This window comes from Martes martes (assembly GCF_963455335.1).
Source record: "Martes martes genome assembly, chromosome: 2".
NCBI lineage: Eukaryota > Metazoa > Chordata > Mammalia > Carnivora > Mustelidae > Martes > Martes martes.
Window position 1 is genome coordinate 204,113,701 of NC_137889.1, and position 17,962 is coordinate 204,131,662.

At 41.9% G+C, this 17,962-nt stretch overlaps 1 protein-coding gene across 2 annotated transcripts in view; it reads right to left on the reverse strand.

Annotated features, from left to right (window-relative positions):
• PRKG2 (protein kinase cGMP-dependent 2) overlaps positions 1–17,962 on the reverse strand; it is a gene marked incomplete at both ends in the record, with an annotated part of 83,306 nt that overhangs the window by 9,560 nt on the left and 55,784 nt on the right. For both annotated transcript variants that reach the window (XM_080796999.1, XM_080796998.1), the window contains 3 exons: positions 437–499; positions 1,442–1,564; positions 5,241–5,404. In XM_080796999.1, the coding sequence (XP_080653125.1) occupies positions 437–499; positions 1,442–1,564; positions 5,241–5,404 (350 nt within the window). The remainder of the gene's footprint in view (positions 1–436; positions 500–1,441; positions 1,565–5,240; positions 5,405–17,962) is intronic.

Consider the following 17,962-nt stretch of genomic DNA (forward strand, 5'->3'; position numbering starts at 1 on the left):
GTTGATATTTTTAAACAGAATAAGGAGTTCCTGGGTGGCTCAGTTGGTTGAACCTCCAACCCTTGATCTCAGTCAGGTCTTAATCTCAGGGTTGTGGATCTGAGCCCTGTGTTGAGCTCCACACCCAGTGTGGAAACTACTTAAAAAATAAACATAAAAATAAAAAATAAAAATAGCAAAATATAAAAAGCTAAGTCTCTATAACTTAAAAATGTGATTTTGTCACTTGTTTTAGAATTTCATCCATTCTTGATGGAATTTTCAGCATTAGAGAAATCACCTTGAGACTGATTATTGTAACCACACCCAGTAAAAACAAATTTAAAATAACACCAAAAAGGAAAAACTGAATATCTGTAAAGGGGCCCTTGTGACTTACAAGGTAAGTGTCAAGTACGTTTTTCTATAAATTTCTATTTTTTTCTGGGCTACGTACCTGTGTTTCTTAATGTCATTGATTCCATTCTTCAGATTTCCAAGTCTTTCTGTTGGATTTTGCCTAAAATAAAAATTTTTTGACAGGCAATTCATAATAATTATGCTTCAGTAAATTTTAAATTAAAATTTAACATTTTTTCTTTATGTATTCATTTATTCAACAATATTCATAGACTTAGAGGCTGAGGATAGAGAAATGAAAATCACATGGCTCTCTCCAGTGTGTGTGTGTGTGTGTGTGTGTACATACACACACACACACACACACACACACACCGGTGTTTTAAATGAGCTATGAAGAAGGATGCTATCTTATCAACTTTGCTGAGGAAAACAGAGAAAGCTTTAGAAAATCATTTACATCTAAGCTGGAATCTTAGAAACATGCAGAGATTTCTGCTGGCAACCCACAACTAGGTTTCATGTTCTAAATTTACTAAATGCTAATGCTTTCTTTAAAAAAAAAAAAAGTTCAAATGTGCAAAAAAAAAAAAAAGAAAGAAAGAAAGAAAACAGTGACAAAGTAAAGTTTAAACACAAATTTCAAAAGTCTTCCGTTCTCTAATATATTATTTTGAAGGGTAAATAGAAATTGGGAATAATTTAAAATAAGGCCAGAGATGTACTGTTTTTTAAAATGAAGACTGACAGAAGGCAGGTAGTGACACTTTATCACCACCATTGGTTTTCTCTCAAAATAACAAGGTTGTAAATTAATTACTCCTTTATTAAACTAATGTTCTTTTTGCCCTAATACACATAAAGATGATTCCCAAAGAGAAGTTGATAACTGTAGATCTCTTTTAAACTGTAAGTAGGTATTGTGGCTCTGTAACATCAAGTAAACTCAAACTCCTAATGAAGAAATGATTTTCTTTGAATATAATTTATTCGTATGAAAAGTACAAAAAGTAAATGCATGCCTAATTTTAAATTGTGTGGACAGAAATGAGAAGACTTCACACATTCCCCAAGAACTAGGGATTTTAATGGTCATTCTCACCTGCACAGCCTCCGAATCAAATCCTCAGGTCTTCTTGTGATCTTTCTGGGAAAATCCATTTTTTCTATTCCTTTGAGAATCAAATTGTAGGTCATCATCTGGTCGATCCCAGAAAAGGGAGGGCTGGAGGAAAGCCAAAACAAGACACTAGGACCGACGTGTCAGACACATTTACAAGTGACTTTCTTACCTTTCTTTCCCTTCCTCCCTCCTCCTTTCTCATTAGTCGTTGTATTAAAAAATCTGGATATACACTAGAAAATAGTGGCATTGATTTCATATCACCTAACAAATGACACACATACACATACAAGTAAGTTGTCAGTTGGTGATAATCACTAAAAAGAAAAACAAAGGAGCGGACGGAGTGACAGAGGGAGGTGTGGTTTTCTCAAACCCGGACGAGGGGAAAGGCCTCTGTCATAAGCTGATAACTGAGCAGTGACATCAATGAAGAGACGCGGAGAATGAGCCACGCGGTCGTCTACCAGCAAAAGACGCAAGGATAGCAAGGACCAAGGCCATGAGTCGGGAGTGACGCCGGCATTCTGGAAAAAGTGTGGAGGTCTGGGTTGCTGGGGGGAAAGGAAGGAAGGGGGAGAGGGTAGAAGCAATGAGGGCCATATCGTGTGAAGCTAGAGGTGATGCTCAGGGCCTAGGAACGTGCTCCGAGTCAGATGATGGCGTTGACAGCAGTCAGAGTAGGCGTTTTTTAAGAACGTGTCAAAAGTGACCCGTGACGGTGCTAGCAGCGGGGTAGGAAGTCCTGGTGGCCTGAACGAGGATGGTAGAAGGGAAGGTGGTGAATGGGGTTGGCTCCTGGGTCTGTTTAGGTGGTAAAGCTGATAGGACTTGTCAGTGGGGTGAAGGTGGTCTGTAGGAGAAAGAAAGGATTTGAGGACAATGCGCAAGTGTTTTGACTTCTGGAATGGAGCTACAGCTTTCCAAGAGAAGAAGGCTGGCGTGGGGCTGAACGTGGGAGTCCTGAGGGACAGAGCAGGTTATGACATGTCCACATAGAGTTGGGTTTTACGTGTCCGCGCAGACAGCTGAATTTGTGAATCTGGCATTCAGGAAAGACGTCAGAGCTGGAGGTATGATTGTGGGGCATCGTCAGACGGGATTTCTGACAAGGGACTTGATGATATCAGCCAAGGAGAGAGTAGAGGGAAAAGAGATCAAGGACTGAAGTGGCCCAATGTGGAGACGTCAGGAGGATAAGGAGGATCTGGCAATGAAAACAGACATGGAGCCGTTAGTGTGGGAAAAGAACTGAGACAAAGGGAGGTCCTAGAAGGCATGTGAAGAGAGGACTTCAGGGGAAGCGTTGCTAAGGTGAGTCAGAAAGCGTTGGGAGTCGACCACGGAATTTGGATAATGTTCTAACCCACACGCTTTGCTATTAAAAACACTTTATTCTATTGTGTCATTTAATTTTCCAAAGCTGAACATGACTTTCACGAACTACTCGGCCGTATCCTGGCCGTGCATGAGACGCTTTGCTACTGAGTTCCCACTCGGGAATAAACTTGAAATAAGGTCGGTGTGACAACTTTGCAATAATCTCTGCCTAGCTTGTAAAGAAAATAAGATACGGGGGAAAATAAGAAAATGAGGAATGAAACAAAAAACACTGCTATATTTTCCATACATCTATATTTACAGTTACGTTGTGTTGTGTTTTAGTTCTTTTTTCTCATTTGACTTTACCTCATGACTCTCTAGAGTTCAGGGCATTTAAAATGAACTTTTCTCATGCCCTACCCTGAAAACCTTTACAAAAACAATTCCTTAACTTCTTGACAGTTCAAAGCCACTTTAACAGACCCCAAGTTATTGGGGATCCCTCCTTCCTATTCCCTCACTTTATTTCCTTATTCCTTGTAGAAACTTATCCCAGCTGATAAGGACTGAGTTGTATATTCCCTAGCAACCTACATGAACCACCATATATTTCTTAGAAATGCAGCTGACAAATTTCGCAGGGATGAAGGAACAAGTTCTCGAAATAGAACTCCTTGTGTCCCAAGACTATAAGCAATTTTCTCTCTGAATGACACTCTGGAAAATTTTCTCTTCTTTCCTTCAAAATCTTAAGCAATGACTATTTGAAAATGAATACAGACAATATAAAATAATCTTTCATATCTGTTTGCTGAATGCATATGGACAAGGAAGTCCAATACAGCCACACGAAATCTCACATTAGAAATGTGTAGTGTAGGGGCGCCTGGGTGGCTCAGTGGGTTAAGCCTCTGCCTTCAGCTCAGGTCATGATCCCAGAGTCCTGGGATCGAGCCCCACATCGGGATCCCTGCTCAGTAGGGAGCCTGCTTCCCCCTCGCTCTCTCTCTCTGTGCTGCCCTGCCTACTTGTGATCCCTCTCTCTGTGTCAAATTAAAAAAAAAAAAAAAAGAAATTTGTAGTGTAGTGGTGGCTGGGTGGCCCAGTGGGTTAAGCCTCTGCCTTCGGCTCAGGTCATGATCTCAGGGTCCCGGGATCGAGCCCTGCATCGGGCTCTCTGCTCAGCGGGGAGCCTGCTTCCCCCTCTCTCTCTGCCTGCTGCTCTGCCTGCTTGTGATCTCTGTCTGTCAAATAAATAAATAAAGTCTTAAAAGAAAAGGAATTTGTACTGTAAGAGTTCAAGATTTTATGAAATTCTTTCTAAGTATGTGTTGAGACTTGAAGCCCATCGAAGGGCTCCTTCCAGTATTTGATATGCCATTCTATATGCAAATCCTCTCAAAATCTGAGAATATCTGCTTATAAAGGTTTGCGAGGATGATCAAATCAGCTGATGAGAAACGGAGGAGAAAACTGAACTGTATCCCACGGGGGTGTCCACGCATTATATTAAAAACGCACATCGTAAGGCATAAGCATACAATGGAAAGTGTGTCATATTTAGGGTTAGAAGATCTGGGATCAAATCCCTGATCTTAAGCAGGTAGCTCTCTGTCCTGACTGTCTAATCCATAACACTGAAGTCATAAAATAATAAAAATTCTTCTTTAACTTCCACACAGATCCGTGAAAACACAACTAGAGAATACACATGTGAGAGCTTTATAATGTGTAAAGCGCTTCACCGTCCGAGGTAAGATCACATAGGGCCTGTGTATGTGTGTGTGCATGTGTGGGTGTAAATGCTTGTGCGTGTGTGTGTAGGAGTGCACGCATGTTGAATATTTGGGGTCCTGGATTCATTAATACAGCCCTTTAATCCCTCCAGGAGCGACAATTCAATTTGGATCGCTAAGCCTCCTGCCATGTCTGGTCTCTGTTCATTAGCACCTCTGGAAAACAGCTGACAAGGAGATTAAAATTTAGACCCAGCAATGTTCCTTTTCTTAGCTTTTCTGGTTAATGATTTATTGGGAAGATGGAAGAACGGGGCTAAATTTAGTTTCATTGTTTAATGGATTTAATTGAAACATGATTACAATTTTCTCGATTACCAAAAATATATATGAGAGGAAATAAAAACAGCTTACAGCCTCAATTCCTCTCCTAATTCTCACAACAGAATTACCAAACCTTCACACAGTTAACAGGTCATCTATAGCAACAGGCCCTGACATTTTAGGTAAACCAGAGCAATTCTGTATGTCTTTCTTATACATTCCCAAATGTTTTTTCCATGTTACAAACCAGCAAGCGTGTTATATGCAGAATAGACAAAGGGGAAAAGGCATCACATGTAATCAAAAACATTCTAAAATGTTAAACTCTTAAATTATATATATTTTTATCATCAGTAAATGATTTTGGCACTTCTGTGAACTTGAAGGTGACTTACTTGCCAGTTAGGAGCTCGTACACTAGAATCCCCAGAGACCAAAAATCCACACTGAAGTCATGTCCTTTGTTGAGAATGACTTCGGGAGCTACATACTCTGGAGTCCCGCAGAATGTCCATGTCTTCTGTCCAGATCCTATTTTCTTAGCAAATCCAAAGTCAACCTGGAAGAGGATGTCAAAGACATTTTCAGAGACCATAAACTCACGTTCTTCTGTATGTCTCCCTGTAACTTCGACCTGCTGTCTACACCTCCGCCCTCCCCTGCACACACATGTACACACACACCACTGACCCTCTCATTTATTCTTTTGCAGGACCAGGTACAAATCTAGTTATACTGGAGCAAGTTCCACGTACACACTTCTGTGCCCATGAGCCCTAAAAGAGGAGAGGAACGGCGCGCAGGCGGAGGCCGTTACAACATAGGTAATGCTCAGGGCAAGCGGACAATTTTCTGATCAATGGTGGCACTCATGGCGAGAGGAGAGGAGGGGGAGAAGATCGACCCCGGTGCACTTTAAGCTCCGTCATAAAAGAAAAGCAACAGCAAACTTGAGAGTCTGGGAAAGAGGCCATTGTTGAGGAAAAAGGAGTCTTAAAAGTCGGATCCATCTTCAAAAACCACGATGCAGCACGTCTGCACCCTTGACATTCTGGCTTTCCAAAGCAGCAGCCAGGATCCCCTCTTCTCAACTTGGGCCAGACTGTGGACACTTGGAGTCCTTCTAGGGCAAGTCAGAGGCGAATAGCCCCTGCATGAACTTACTTGTCCCGAAAAGACAGTCAGCCTCCACCACCGGCCAGGCTCTGTGCTAGGCTTAGAGACAGAGCTGTCTGGGAGAAACCCAGAGTGCTGGGAATACTTACACATATGCGATTAATACCGCTTCAAGTGATACATGATAGAGTGGAAGACGATGCAGAGGGCCAAAAAACATACCCTTCTGGAACATGGGGGAGAAGACCACGGCAGAAGATGTCATTAGGAGGCGATACCTGAGCTCGGCCCTGACTCAGGATGAGGAACTCTCCCGGGGTACTGAATCGGCGCTACCCTCCCCCGTCTCTGCAGAGTAGGTCCCTCCGCTTCTCTGAGACTCTATTCAATGAACCAGCCTCCTGCGCAGAGTAGAACTGGGCAAGAAGACTGGAGCCAGGAAGACCGGCTCACTGGGTGGAGGCGGTGTGCGCGACCGACGTTCGCCCGCAAGACAGACAGCTGGATTCTGTCCGCTGACGGTGTTCAGCAGGTACTTTTCATCTCCAGCACATGCAGGAATCCTCACAGGACCACACTCGCTTCCCGGGATAAACACGCACAAATTATACCTGAGCCTCAACATGCACGTGTTAATGGTTTCATCACACACATGGACTGTCGCAGTAAAATGGCAATAATATTGAGCGAAAAAACAACAAATAAGGTTAACGTATCAGAATAGGCCCTCATCTGAAAGAGTATGTCAATGAACTATAAAATCCAGCCCTCCTTTATTTATTCAAACACTAATATTTAAAGTCTTTGTGTTACCTTAAACAAATCTCTTAGAAATTTAGCTTTTCACTAATACTTTTTAGTATTTATCATGTAACAGCAAGGATTTCCTTATTAGAAAAAGGAAATTTAAACAGCCTAATTTGAAGTGGGATTTTACCATTTTCTTTTATCTATACAAAATGACTCACAGAGATTTTATCTAAGGGATGGCTGGGGATACTATGAAATTAAAATTTGTAACCAGCTGAGATTAGCTTATCTACTTATTCCTCAGAGAAGGAACCAATATGAAAATCCTAGCTAATTTTATAAAGACTGAAATTTAAGAGACAAGAAAGCAATGTTTATAATTGCGTTTGTGTGTATGCACATATGGAGATATTATATTTTGTTGTTTTATAATGGCCTTTCAATACATTTTTTTCATAACATTTAAGTTTTCCTTTTAAAAATGACTGTGTGTTCATTAGATGTTTAAGAGTTTTTCTAGCTCTGAAAATGATGAATTTTAATTTGAATAGCTGGTTTTGCTTTTGTAGTATTTGAATACTGACCCACAGAGATGGCCATAATTATATTAAGATTTGAAGATTTATGGGAACTTACCACTTTTCTTTGATCTTTTCAACTTTAGTCTAACCCATCTGGTTGGAGGAAATTGACACTCAGACGGGTTTAAAGTCACATGCTTAATCGAGAAGGCCTCAGATCTTCGGATGTCAAGTTCTGTGTATTTTCTATAACCATTCCCACCACCTCCGTCTTATACCACCATGGATTCCACCACAAAGCTCAAGTCTTTTTAAACCTCTCTCTCTAGGCAACAGAGATGTAAGTTCCTTCCTTCCTTCCTTCCCTCGCCGAGTATCTACAGAAGACCAGTATGTACCGAGCACCAGGATACAGACAGAGCCCCCGTCCTCTAGAGATGGCATTTGAGAGAAAGAGGAGAACAAGCATGAAAACAGAAGATCATATATAGTAATGCCAGATAGTGACATACGTTACGAAGAAACATACGGAGGGGTGAGGTATGGAGATCAATAGGAATTTTACTTTAAATAGGGTGACCAGGAAAAGGCTCTCTGAGGAGGTAGCATTTGAGAAGATTTCAGCAGGAATCTGCCTGAAATGAGAAAAAGGCTCATAAAAGTCCGAGCAAGAATGATTCTGACAAAGAGCAGCGCAAAGGCCCTCGCCTTCGGGAACGTGTGTGGTAAGTTCAAGGACGGGCGCGAAGGCCAGTGTGGCTGGGCCGCTGCGTGTGCAGGGAGGACAGACAGGAAGTGGGGGCAGAGTTTGTAGTGGCCTGGTAAACCCCAGAAAGAACTGTAGGATTTTTTTTTTTTTTTTTTTTTTTTTGGTCTAAGAGGCCACTAGAGGATTGAGAGAAGGTTACACATGTCCTGACTAGTTTTAAAGGATCTTTCTGGAAGGCAAGAAAACTGACCCACCCTTTTTTTTTAAATTCTACTCACAAAACGGATCTTTCAAGAATATCCAGAGAAGCTATACACAGGCTTTCTCTTGCCTCTATCAAATTTCCATTATGAAAGTCAGCTTACATGATGCTGAGGGCTTAAAAACATTAAATCTCCAAAAATCTTAAAGAACTAGAAGGTTGTAAGATGCTTCTAAATCTGCAGTGGTGGTCGCATCATTCAGAAATAGAGAAATGGGCATTGTGGCTTGCTGGAGCCTGTGTCCGGTCAGTATTAGCTTTTTCCCAGAAGTTTCTCTCTGGGCCAGGAAATTTGTCAGCTATTGGTTCTCTTGGTCACATAAAAAATGGATACAAAATGACCAGTCTAATTAAGCCAAATGATTCATGGGGACATAACTTTCCAAAAAAATATTTATGTGGGATTTTCAGGGCACCTACTGTACCCAAGTCTAGACAAGGGTACAACGGGATCCGTGTATCCTGTCTGTAGCAACCAAAGGCGATTTCATGTCCTTGGGATACTGAAGTCCGTCCACCGAAACAGGCAGCGGTGGGTGGTTTCCACGGGGTGGGGGCGGAGGGAGGGAGGCCGAGGCACGCGTCTCTCACGGCAACAACCCACTCCGCATGGGGGAGTGGTGACTCACCGCGAACTCTCAGTGCGTTTACTAGAGAGGGAGAGGGAGCAGGCTGAAGAGGAGCTCGGACCCAAGAATCTCCGGAGGCTCATCTCCTAGGCCACCTCCTCTTTGAAGCCTTCCTTGAATTTACAGGACCAGTTCCTTTCTCCTCTGAGGTGCTTTAACACTGTTTCTATTCCACAGTTACGTCCTTGGGGCAAAATCCTGCAGTCGTGTGTGAGGAACTCTAGCTCCTTGAGGAGAAGCCGCAGTATATCCTACTCACTTTGTAACCCCGAGAGCACCTGTGACACAGCAGATGTTCAACACCTGTCTGGTGAAAAAATCTGAATGAAGAAATAACTGTTCACACCAGTTTCGATAAGATACGTAAATGCACATGTACATGTATATGTATGATCTTCACAACAGCTTGGGGAGCGAGGGACGGTTATCCCGATGTTAAAAAGCAGAAAATGAAACTCTAGGAAGGCCGTGGATACTTGAGGTGAGGCTCGAACCAGGCTCCGAAGGGAACCTTCCCGTTATAAATTGACGAGGAAGTAGAAGATTTTTAAGAGGAAAGAAGCAACGTATATTCAGCACATTGGTGGGAAAAGCTTAATCGCTACTTAATAAGTACAACTAATAAGGGTCTGGAAGAAAGGATATAGTGGGAGCTGATAATTTCATTGGTCAAGTGAGAAAAAGCTTGAAACGTATGTGACCCCTATGTAGGTTATAAAGCCTGAGCAGAAAAGCAGAACCCGTAGCCACCATCAGGCTAACGAGCAGTCGGTGCAGAAGCCCTGTGTGTTCCTACCCTGCGTCCCACTGCCCATTGCCAAGAGGTCATCACTACCCTGACGTTGGTGTTCGTTGGGTACTCGCATTCCTTTCTAATTTTACCACACACTTCAGATCCTTAAGTAAAATAAGTTCTTGTTTTTAAAAACTTTAGATACATCTTACATCTATTCTTGGGCAAACTGCCTATTTTTGTTTAAAGTTATCTTTGTGAATTTAATTGATATTGGAGCACATTTATTTTCACTGCTATATCATACAGCACTGAATTAACATGCAATGATTTTTTGGTCCATTCTGCTATTGATGGACATTCGCCTTGTATCTGATAGTGTGCTACCACAAAAATGCTTCTATTAATATTGTTTTCCATGTTACCTAGCAGAGGTCCATGTAAGATGGTAGAATTACAAGATCAAAGATGTGATGTCTTCAATTTTACTACACGTCGTCAAATTACTTTCATTAGGGATCATACTGCCTTACCGCCCACCCCACCCTTCCCCAGCAACAATGCAGTGTTCCGGTTGGTGGCCCTACGTCCTTACAATCCCCTAGGGAGAGCAACTTTTATTTTTGACATCTGTAAGCATTAAATCACTGCGGTTTTAATTTGCATTCCCTCTGCATTAGTCATTAGTTTGAACGGCAGCATTATAATTCCGATATCTAAGAGAAGTTCCTCCCACCCTCCTCTTGTTTGCCTTCAGAAACGTCTTGGCTATTCTTGGTCCTTGGTTAGTCTATACAAACTTTAGAATCGGTTTGCCAAACTTCATGAAAAGCTTTGCTGGAATTCCACTGAAGTGTATCTAATTGGTATGTGATTTTGGAGACTATTCATATCTTTGTGATGTTGTCTTGCTATTTTGAAATCTCGTACATCTTTCTGATTTAGGGTTATGCTAGAGCTACTGTTGAACAAACATATCTAAGAAAGTATAAATGCTTAAGTCCTACATTAATTTACTTCTCAAAATGAATTTTCTTGAGCAGTAGGGAGATCTCTAAGCAGTGGGTCAGGGACACAGGATCCTTCCATTTTCTTTTCTTAAAGATTTCAGAGATTGAGAGAGAGAAGGAGAAAGTGCATGAGTAGGGGGAGGGGAAGAGGAATAATGAGAACTAGAGATGAATCCCAAGCAGAGCGAGCTGGAAGTTGCCGCTCTGACCTTTGATTCATTCTTATGTGCAAAGCAAAGTTCCAAGTCAGGCAGTAAACACCATAGCATGGTTTCTGCCCTCATAGGGCTATTAGCAAAGAGGGGAAGGTAGGTCATAAAGAAGCAGGCAACAATATCAACTCTTAATATGTCCTACATTGTATTTTATTATATAATACCCACTATAGGGGTAAGTTCCTCTAGGACCACATGAGAAGATTACTCACGTGAGTTCATAGCACAACCATACAGAACATTTATTGATGAGTGATAAGTTAAGAGCATCACCATATAGAATGTTTATTGATTTCTTGGATTGCTACCAAGTTTTCTGCTGAGCAAATCCAAGATGGGAAACTACAACACAAATTCTGCTCTGGCTGAGAACAAGACGGATTTTTCTTTAAACTCCTTACTGTCTTACACCTTATTACCGTCCTTGATTCATTCATGATAGCCAACAGAAAGACTTTTAATCATCATTGCCTACATCAGCTTTTCTTGGCCTTGAAAGCAGAGAAAGATTCAGGAAATTATTGGATGGGCAGATGAGAGATGGCGATGTGACGTTCTTTTAGTAATATCTGCTAATCCTTGAACCCCTCTCAGTGATTTTACTGATAGAGACAGCTTGGACCAGCGAGGACTCACCTGGAAACAAATCTGGCTGGCCATCTCAGCTGTGAATTGGGGAAGAAGAGTTAGAATGAGGTCTTTGCTGCACACTACAAACTCATCCTGTCATTATCACAGAAAGGCACACCCTTACAGCCCCTAGAGGGACACTTCCAAAACCCAGACCTTTCTCTAACTTGGGTCTTCTCCCCCAAGCTTTCACCGGCCACGCTTTGCTGGTAAACAAACAAACAAACACTGTTCCTTTCTTTCTGTCCTTAGATATCTGATCCCTCACAGATACTCCAAGAAGTGATGTAGGAAGATGAAAAACACCATTTAATCAAAACTGGGGAAGGCGGCCAAGTTCAGCCTTACATGGAGCCTTTCATCCTTGAAGACTTAACGTCCGGGGCTGGACACCTGGACACCCAGGTGTGCATTCTCACTGTGCTGTCACCAGGCACGTCCGACACCCCCATGCTTACGCAGTCCCCTCAGGGACCGTGGGGGCCGCTCCGCCGGGCGCCAGCCTGCGGCCCGACCCGTTTCTCGCATTTGCTGAAACTTGCTTCATGGCCCTAATGGATGATCACACTTCGTTAATTTGTATTCTTCAACTCCTGGGAACAATATTCTATAAGCTCATTAGATCAAGTTTACTAATTGCGTTGTGCACATCTTCGAAAGCTGTTGTGCTTCTCAGTCGGAATGCGCCATCGGTTTCTGAGAGCGGAGTATTAAAATTCCCTATAGCGGTTCATTTCTCCTTATCACTTCTTTCAAATTCTGCTTATTTTTGAAACATTTTAGTAGGTAAATAAAAGATCAGGATTTTTACATCATCTTGGCAAAATGAATCTTTCGCCATCCAAGGATGGCCCTTGTTGATATCCAGCAACCCCCCTTCCCTCATAATGAAACCTGCATTTCAACTGGTTAACGATTTCCAGGCGTATTTTCTTCTGTCCTTTCCACTTCCACCTTTCTGCAGCCTCGTGCCTCAGGTCCGTCTCTTATAAACACCGTACAGCTGACTTCATTTTCTAAATCTGCTTGATAGTCTTTGGTTATGATCTGGAGAGTCTACGCACGTTCGATGTCTTTCTTTCTTTCTTTCTTTCTTTTTTAAGAGTTCATTTACTTATTTGACAGACAGAGATCACAAGTAGGCAGAGAGACAGGCGGGGGGTGGGGAAGCAGGCTCCCCGCCGAGCAGAGAGCCCGATGCGGGGCTCGATCCCAGGACCCTGAGATCATGACCTGAGCGGAAGGCAGAGGCTTGAACCCACGGAGCCCCCCAGGCGCCCCGTGTTAGACTGCTTTCTGCTCCTGGTGCGCGCTCTCTCTTGCACTGTTTCCTGGGTTATCTGTTTCTCTCTCGCGGCCTCCTCGGAGGATGACTGGCATTTTCTCCTACTTTAATTCCAATTGCACCAACTCCTGGTTTCCGTGCTGCTGTTACTTAGCGCTCCCTCGTTTTCCCTGCCTGACAGCAGACGGAGCTCGACTCCTCCACGCCGTCGTGCGAACACATCTGACCGGTTTTCCACCTTCCTAAGGTTGCGTCTCGCATCCGTCATCAGGGATCACTTTTCAACTCCCTGAAGCACGTCCTCCCTGTGAAGGTGGTAAACACCCTTCATCCTGGTTGGAAAACGCCCTTATTTCCACTCTGTTGAAAGACAGTTTCCCTGGACGTACAATTCAAGTTTGGTCGTTATTTTCTGTCAGAATTTTAAAAATCCTCTGCTGCGTTCTGGATTCTCCGGTTGCTACTGTGACACCAACCGAAAGCCTAAGTTTTCCTCCTTTCCACATAAACTGTCTTTTGTCCTTGATAGCTTTTAATACTCTCTTTTTGTGGTCCCCTCCCACCATAAATCTCACACTAAATCAGGACTGGCCCTACGGGACCAACAGAACATGGCGGAAGCCCTGAGACGCGACTCTGCGAGTAGGTCTCTCACGGCACCGTAGCGTCTTCTTGGATGACGCCTCCCGGGGGAAGCCAGCTGCCACGACACGACGACGTTCGACCTCTAAAGAGGCCCCCGGTGCCCCCAGATAACGCCAGCATCAACTTCCCAGCCTTACGAGTAAGGGACTTTGGATGTGGATGCCCTGGTTAAACCCCAGAGAAGCCCCAGCCGACCCCTGACCGAAAATTCGTGGGACACCTCAGGTCAGAACCACCCAGCTGAACCACTCCCCAAATTCTGACCCACAGAAACTGTGAGAGAGCACGAATGATTCTTGTTGTTTTAGATGTTACATTTCAGAGTGATTTGTTACCCAAAGATAGGAGCCACAGCGAATACAATTTGTCCCACATGGGATTTGTTTGGGTACCTTTACCTGATGGTTGCTGTTTCTTGTAATTCCCCCCAAAATTTCAGCCGCTGTTTCTTTAAATACTGCTTTTCCCTGATTTTCTGTTATTATTTTTATCTTGGACTCCAATGTATCATTTTAAGAACTTCTCACTCTGTTCTCTTATTTTTTCATCTTTTTTGTGTGTGTCTCTATGCGACATTCTGTGTAAATTAAATTTATCGCTCGGTGAACTGATTTTACTTGTGACTCCTCTGACATCAAACCTGTTACATTTTTCAGATCGATGTGCCATTTATACACAATGATATGCATCGATTTTGGCACAGACCTCACTGGGTTTTGATGCAGATTACACACGTGACCAAATTACCACAGAGTCAAGACAGAGACACACTCATTCTCTCAGCAAGTCCCCTCGTGCCCCTTTCCGGTGGAACGGCTCTCCACAAGCAACCGCTGTTTGGATTCTACCGTGGCTTCTAGAACGGCGACAAACATGACCATACAGCAGACACTCTTGTGTCTGGCTGCTTCTGCTCGACACAGTTTTTAAAGTTCATGCACACTTGCTCGGAGCGATCCATGCCTTCCTGCCGCGGAGCAGCGACCCGTTGCTGACGCACTGCTGCCGCGCTCAGACATTTGATGCTGACGGATATTTTGGCTGTTTCTGATTTGGGGACTTTTAGCAATAAAGCTGTGAGGAACATTCTTTTTTTTTTTTTTTTAAGATTTTTATTTGACAGGGAGAGAGCGAGAGAGCGCAAGCAGAGGAGGCAGCAGAGGCAGAGAGAGAAGCAGGCTCCCCGCTGAGCCCGGAGCCTGGTGCGGGACTCGATCCCAGGACTCTGGGATCATGACCCGAGCCGAAGGCAGACACTTAACTGACTGCCACCCAGGCATCCCCGTAATGAACATTCTTGCCCGAGATTTTGGAAGACAAGATTTCATTTTTCCTAAACAAATACTAAGGAGTGAAGTTTCTCCCTGGAAGTTGAATTTTTGTCACAGATTAGCCGTATGTTTGGCTCAATATAAAACGGACAGACTGTTCTTTAAACAGTTTTCTTTCTCCCCTAGGAATTTAGGAGAAAGTCCTCACCAATCCTGGATATTGCCAGTCTTTTAAATTGTTGTCATTTCAGTGGCTATAAAATGGTTCCCCTTTGTGGTTTTACTCTGCCTTTCCTTGATGATGTCTGGTATGACTTAATAATCATTCCTATGCCTTCTCTTGGGAAGTGATTTTTGAAGACCTTTGACCATTTTTTAAAATTGGGTTTTCTTTTTACTGAACTCTAGGAGTTATTTATGTATTTCCCAATACAGTCAAGTCTTTGGTCATATAAATGTGTATTGCAAATATTTTCTCCCAGTCTATGGCATGACAATTCATTTCCCTAATGTATTTTAATTACCAGAAGTTTTTAATTTTGATGAAGTCCAATTATTATGGACTGCATGTTTGTGTCTCCCCAAAATTTGTATGCTGAAGCCCTAACCCCCGATGTGATGGGATATGGAGGCGGGGCCTGTAGGAGGCAACCAAGCCATGAGGTCAAGCCCTCATAATGTGATTAGGAACTCGTAGAAGAAGAAAGCTCCCTCCAGGCTCTGCGTGCCCGTGCGTGTGTGTGTGTGTGTGTGTGTCTCTTTCTCTCTCACATGAAGGCATGAGAAGGCAGCCCTCTGCCAGCCCAGCAGCGGGTCCTGACCAGACAGGCACCAGATCTGCCAGGACCTTGACCTTGGACTTCCTCGGCTTGAAAATTGTGAGAAATAAGTGTTTATTGTTTAAGTCACCCGGTCTATGATATTTTTATTATAGTAACTGAAATTTTTATAACTAATATAATTACTACAAATTAATACTATTTGTATTCTAAGAAATCGCTGCCTATCCCATGTTGTGAAAATATTACCATATTACCTTCTTGAATTAATTTTTCTATCTTGTGTGAGGTGGGAGCAGGTTCATGTTTCCCACATATGCATGCCCAGCTGTTTCAGCATCGTCTATTCGGAAGACTGGCTTTTCGCTTTTTGCTAAAAATCGTTGATTCTATGTCTATCTCTGGACTTTATTCCATTAGATGAAGCTATTTTTCTACCCTGTGTTACGACACTGCCTGGATTACTATAGTTTACAGTATCAGATATTGTAAATTCCTCAATTCTGTTTTTCGTTTTTCAAAGTGGTTATTAACTCTTCTAAACTGTGTTTCTGTGTAAATCTTAGAGTAAATGTCTCAGTTTCTAAAAATGCACCTGCTCTAGTTTATATTACAATGACCTTAAATCTGTAATTAATCTGAGGAGAATGGACACTATCAAATATTGAGTTATACAATACATGACCATAGAATACCTTACCATTTAGTTGTATATTTTTTCTCAGTAATATTTTGTAGTTTTCAGTATGGAGGTCTTAAATATTTTACACATTAAACATATTCAAATTTATTTTATAATTTTTGATGTTATTATAAAGAGTATTTTTATTTCATTTATAAATGTTTCCTGCTAGTATAGAAAAATAGTTCTTATCTATATACTGACTTAATTTATATGTTGACTTAAGTGACCTATAATTTTATTTATACATTGACATTGTACTGATTATCATGCTCGTTCCTTCTAGTACTTCTTTGATAGGTGCTTTAGGCTCTTCTACGTAAACAATCATGTTGTCTGAAAATAAAGACACATAACTTCTCCCCTTCTCATCTCTGAACTTTCATTTCTTTTTCTTGGTTTATTTCATTGGCTAAGACCTCTATTAAAAGGTTGAAAAAAAGTGGAAAGAAAATATTCTTACCTTGTTCACAATCTAATGGAAAAATGTTTAATATTTCACTGCTAGGTATGATGTTAACTAAAGATTTATCCCAATGCCTCATACAGTAAGGTGTGTCCTGAAATGAATGGTTTAAACAGCTGTATCGATGTGGATTTGTCACAGCATGATTTCCTTTTTTCAAGGTTTAAATATCCACTTTTTGTTGCTCTCCACATATTTTCACATACATATTATAATTAATCTCATCAAGAATATTAGTCCAATGGAACCTGCTCCCACATTAATGAAATTTCCTTAAATCTGTAATTCTAATTATTATATTCTAAATTCCTTAATAGAAGTTTTATTTATTAGCTTTTTCTAAACCTATTAGATTTTTTCCTCTGTTCCCTACTCATTTGTCATTTCCTCTCTTATTTTTAAAAGGCATGTTATGTAGATTTATTTTACATTTTGTATCTGATTACTCCAACAATGAAGCACTTATTTGCCTGCCAAATAATGCTCATGGTACCTTTTCTCCCCCTCATATATATTTTTTGTCTTATGTTTCTAAATGTGAGCTCACGTTCTCTGGAACTTCATCCCTGGGAGTTCTTCGTATCCTGAGTTAAGAGTACATTCATCCAGAGAGATATACATTGATTCTTGAAAAGCTGGGCATCCTACCAACACGAACCCATTCTCAAATCCTTGCATGGGGTTTTCCATCGTGGAAGACTGAGCACTCAACCTCCATGAAGTCGAGCCTATGGCCAAGAATTCTTAAAGGAGACTCTTTTGTTTCCCTACCAAGAGCCCAATAATAAGAAAAGCATGTTTTCTTGCATGTACTCTGTCTTTATAAATTAGATCTTTTTTCTTGCTTTCCATTTTTCTGACAGTATAATCTGTATGATTCCTGGCTTTGGGAAATGTTCTCTGATTCAACTTTCCACATTGCCCAGGTCCAAAATTTGGTCTCCTGTTCTTACAAGGTGCAGCTACTAAAATGAGACCTCTGGGCCATCTCAGATCGCTGGGTGCCCACAAGACCGCAGCTTTGTGTTTGAGTTCTAGGCTATACTCCTGTCCAAGCGTGGTTCCCAACCTCGGGGGAACCCCAGTGCTGTCTTACAAAGTCAGCCACGTGTGTAATACTGCTTTTCATGTTTCATTCAGTATTTTTAGACACTTGGTAGTGAGAGGATTTCAGCCTATCTAGTTTGACATATAGCTAGAAATGGAAATATTCAACATTTACGTCTTAATCTCTAAAGGCTTTAGTTGTCATTCTTCGTTTAGCTAGTTGGCAAAGGAGTCAGCTGGATGGATAACACTGGCTGACGGGAGAGATATTTATGGACCCCCATGGCTATGTGTAATAAATATGCTATCCAATTTTTAAAAAACAGCTCTGAAAAAAAAAAGAAGAAATGAATCTAATGGCTAGTCT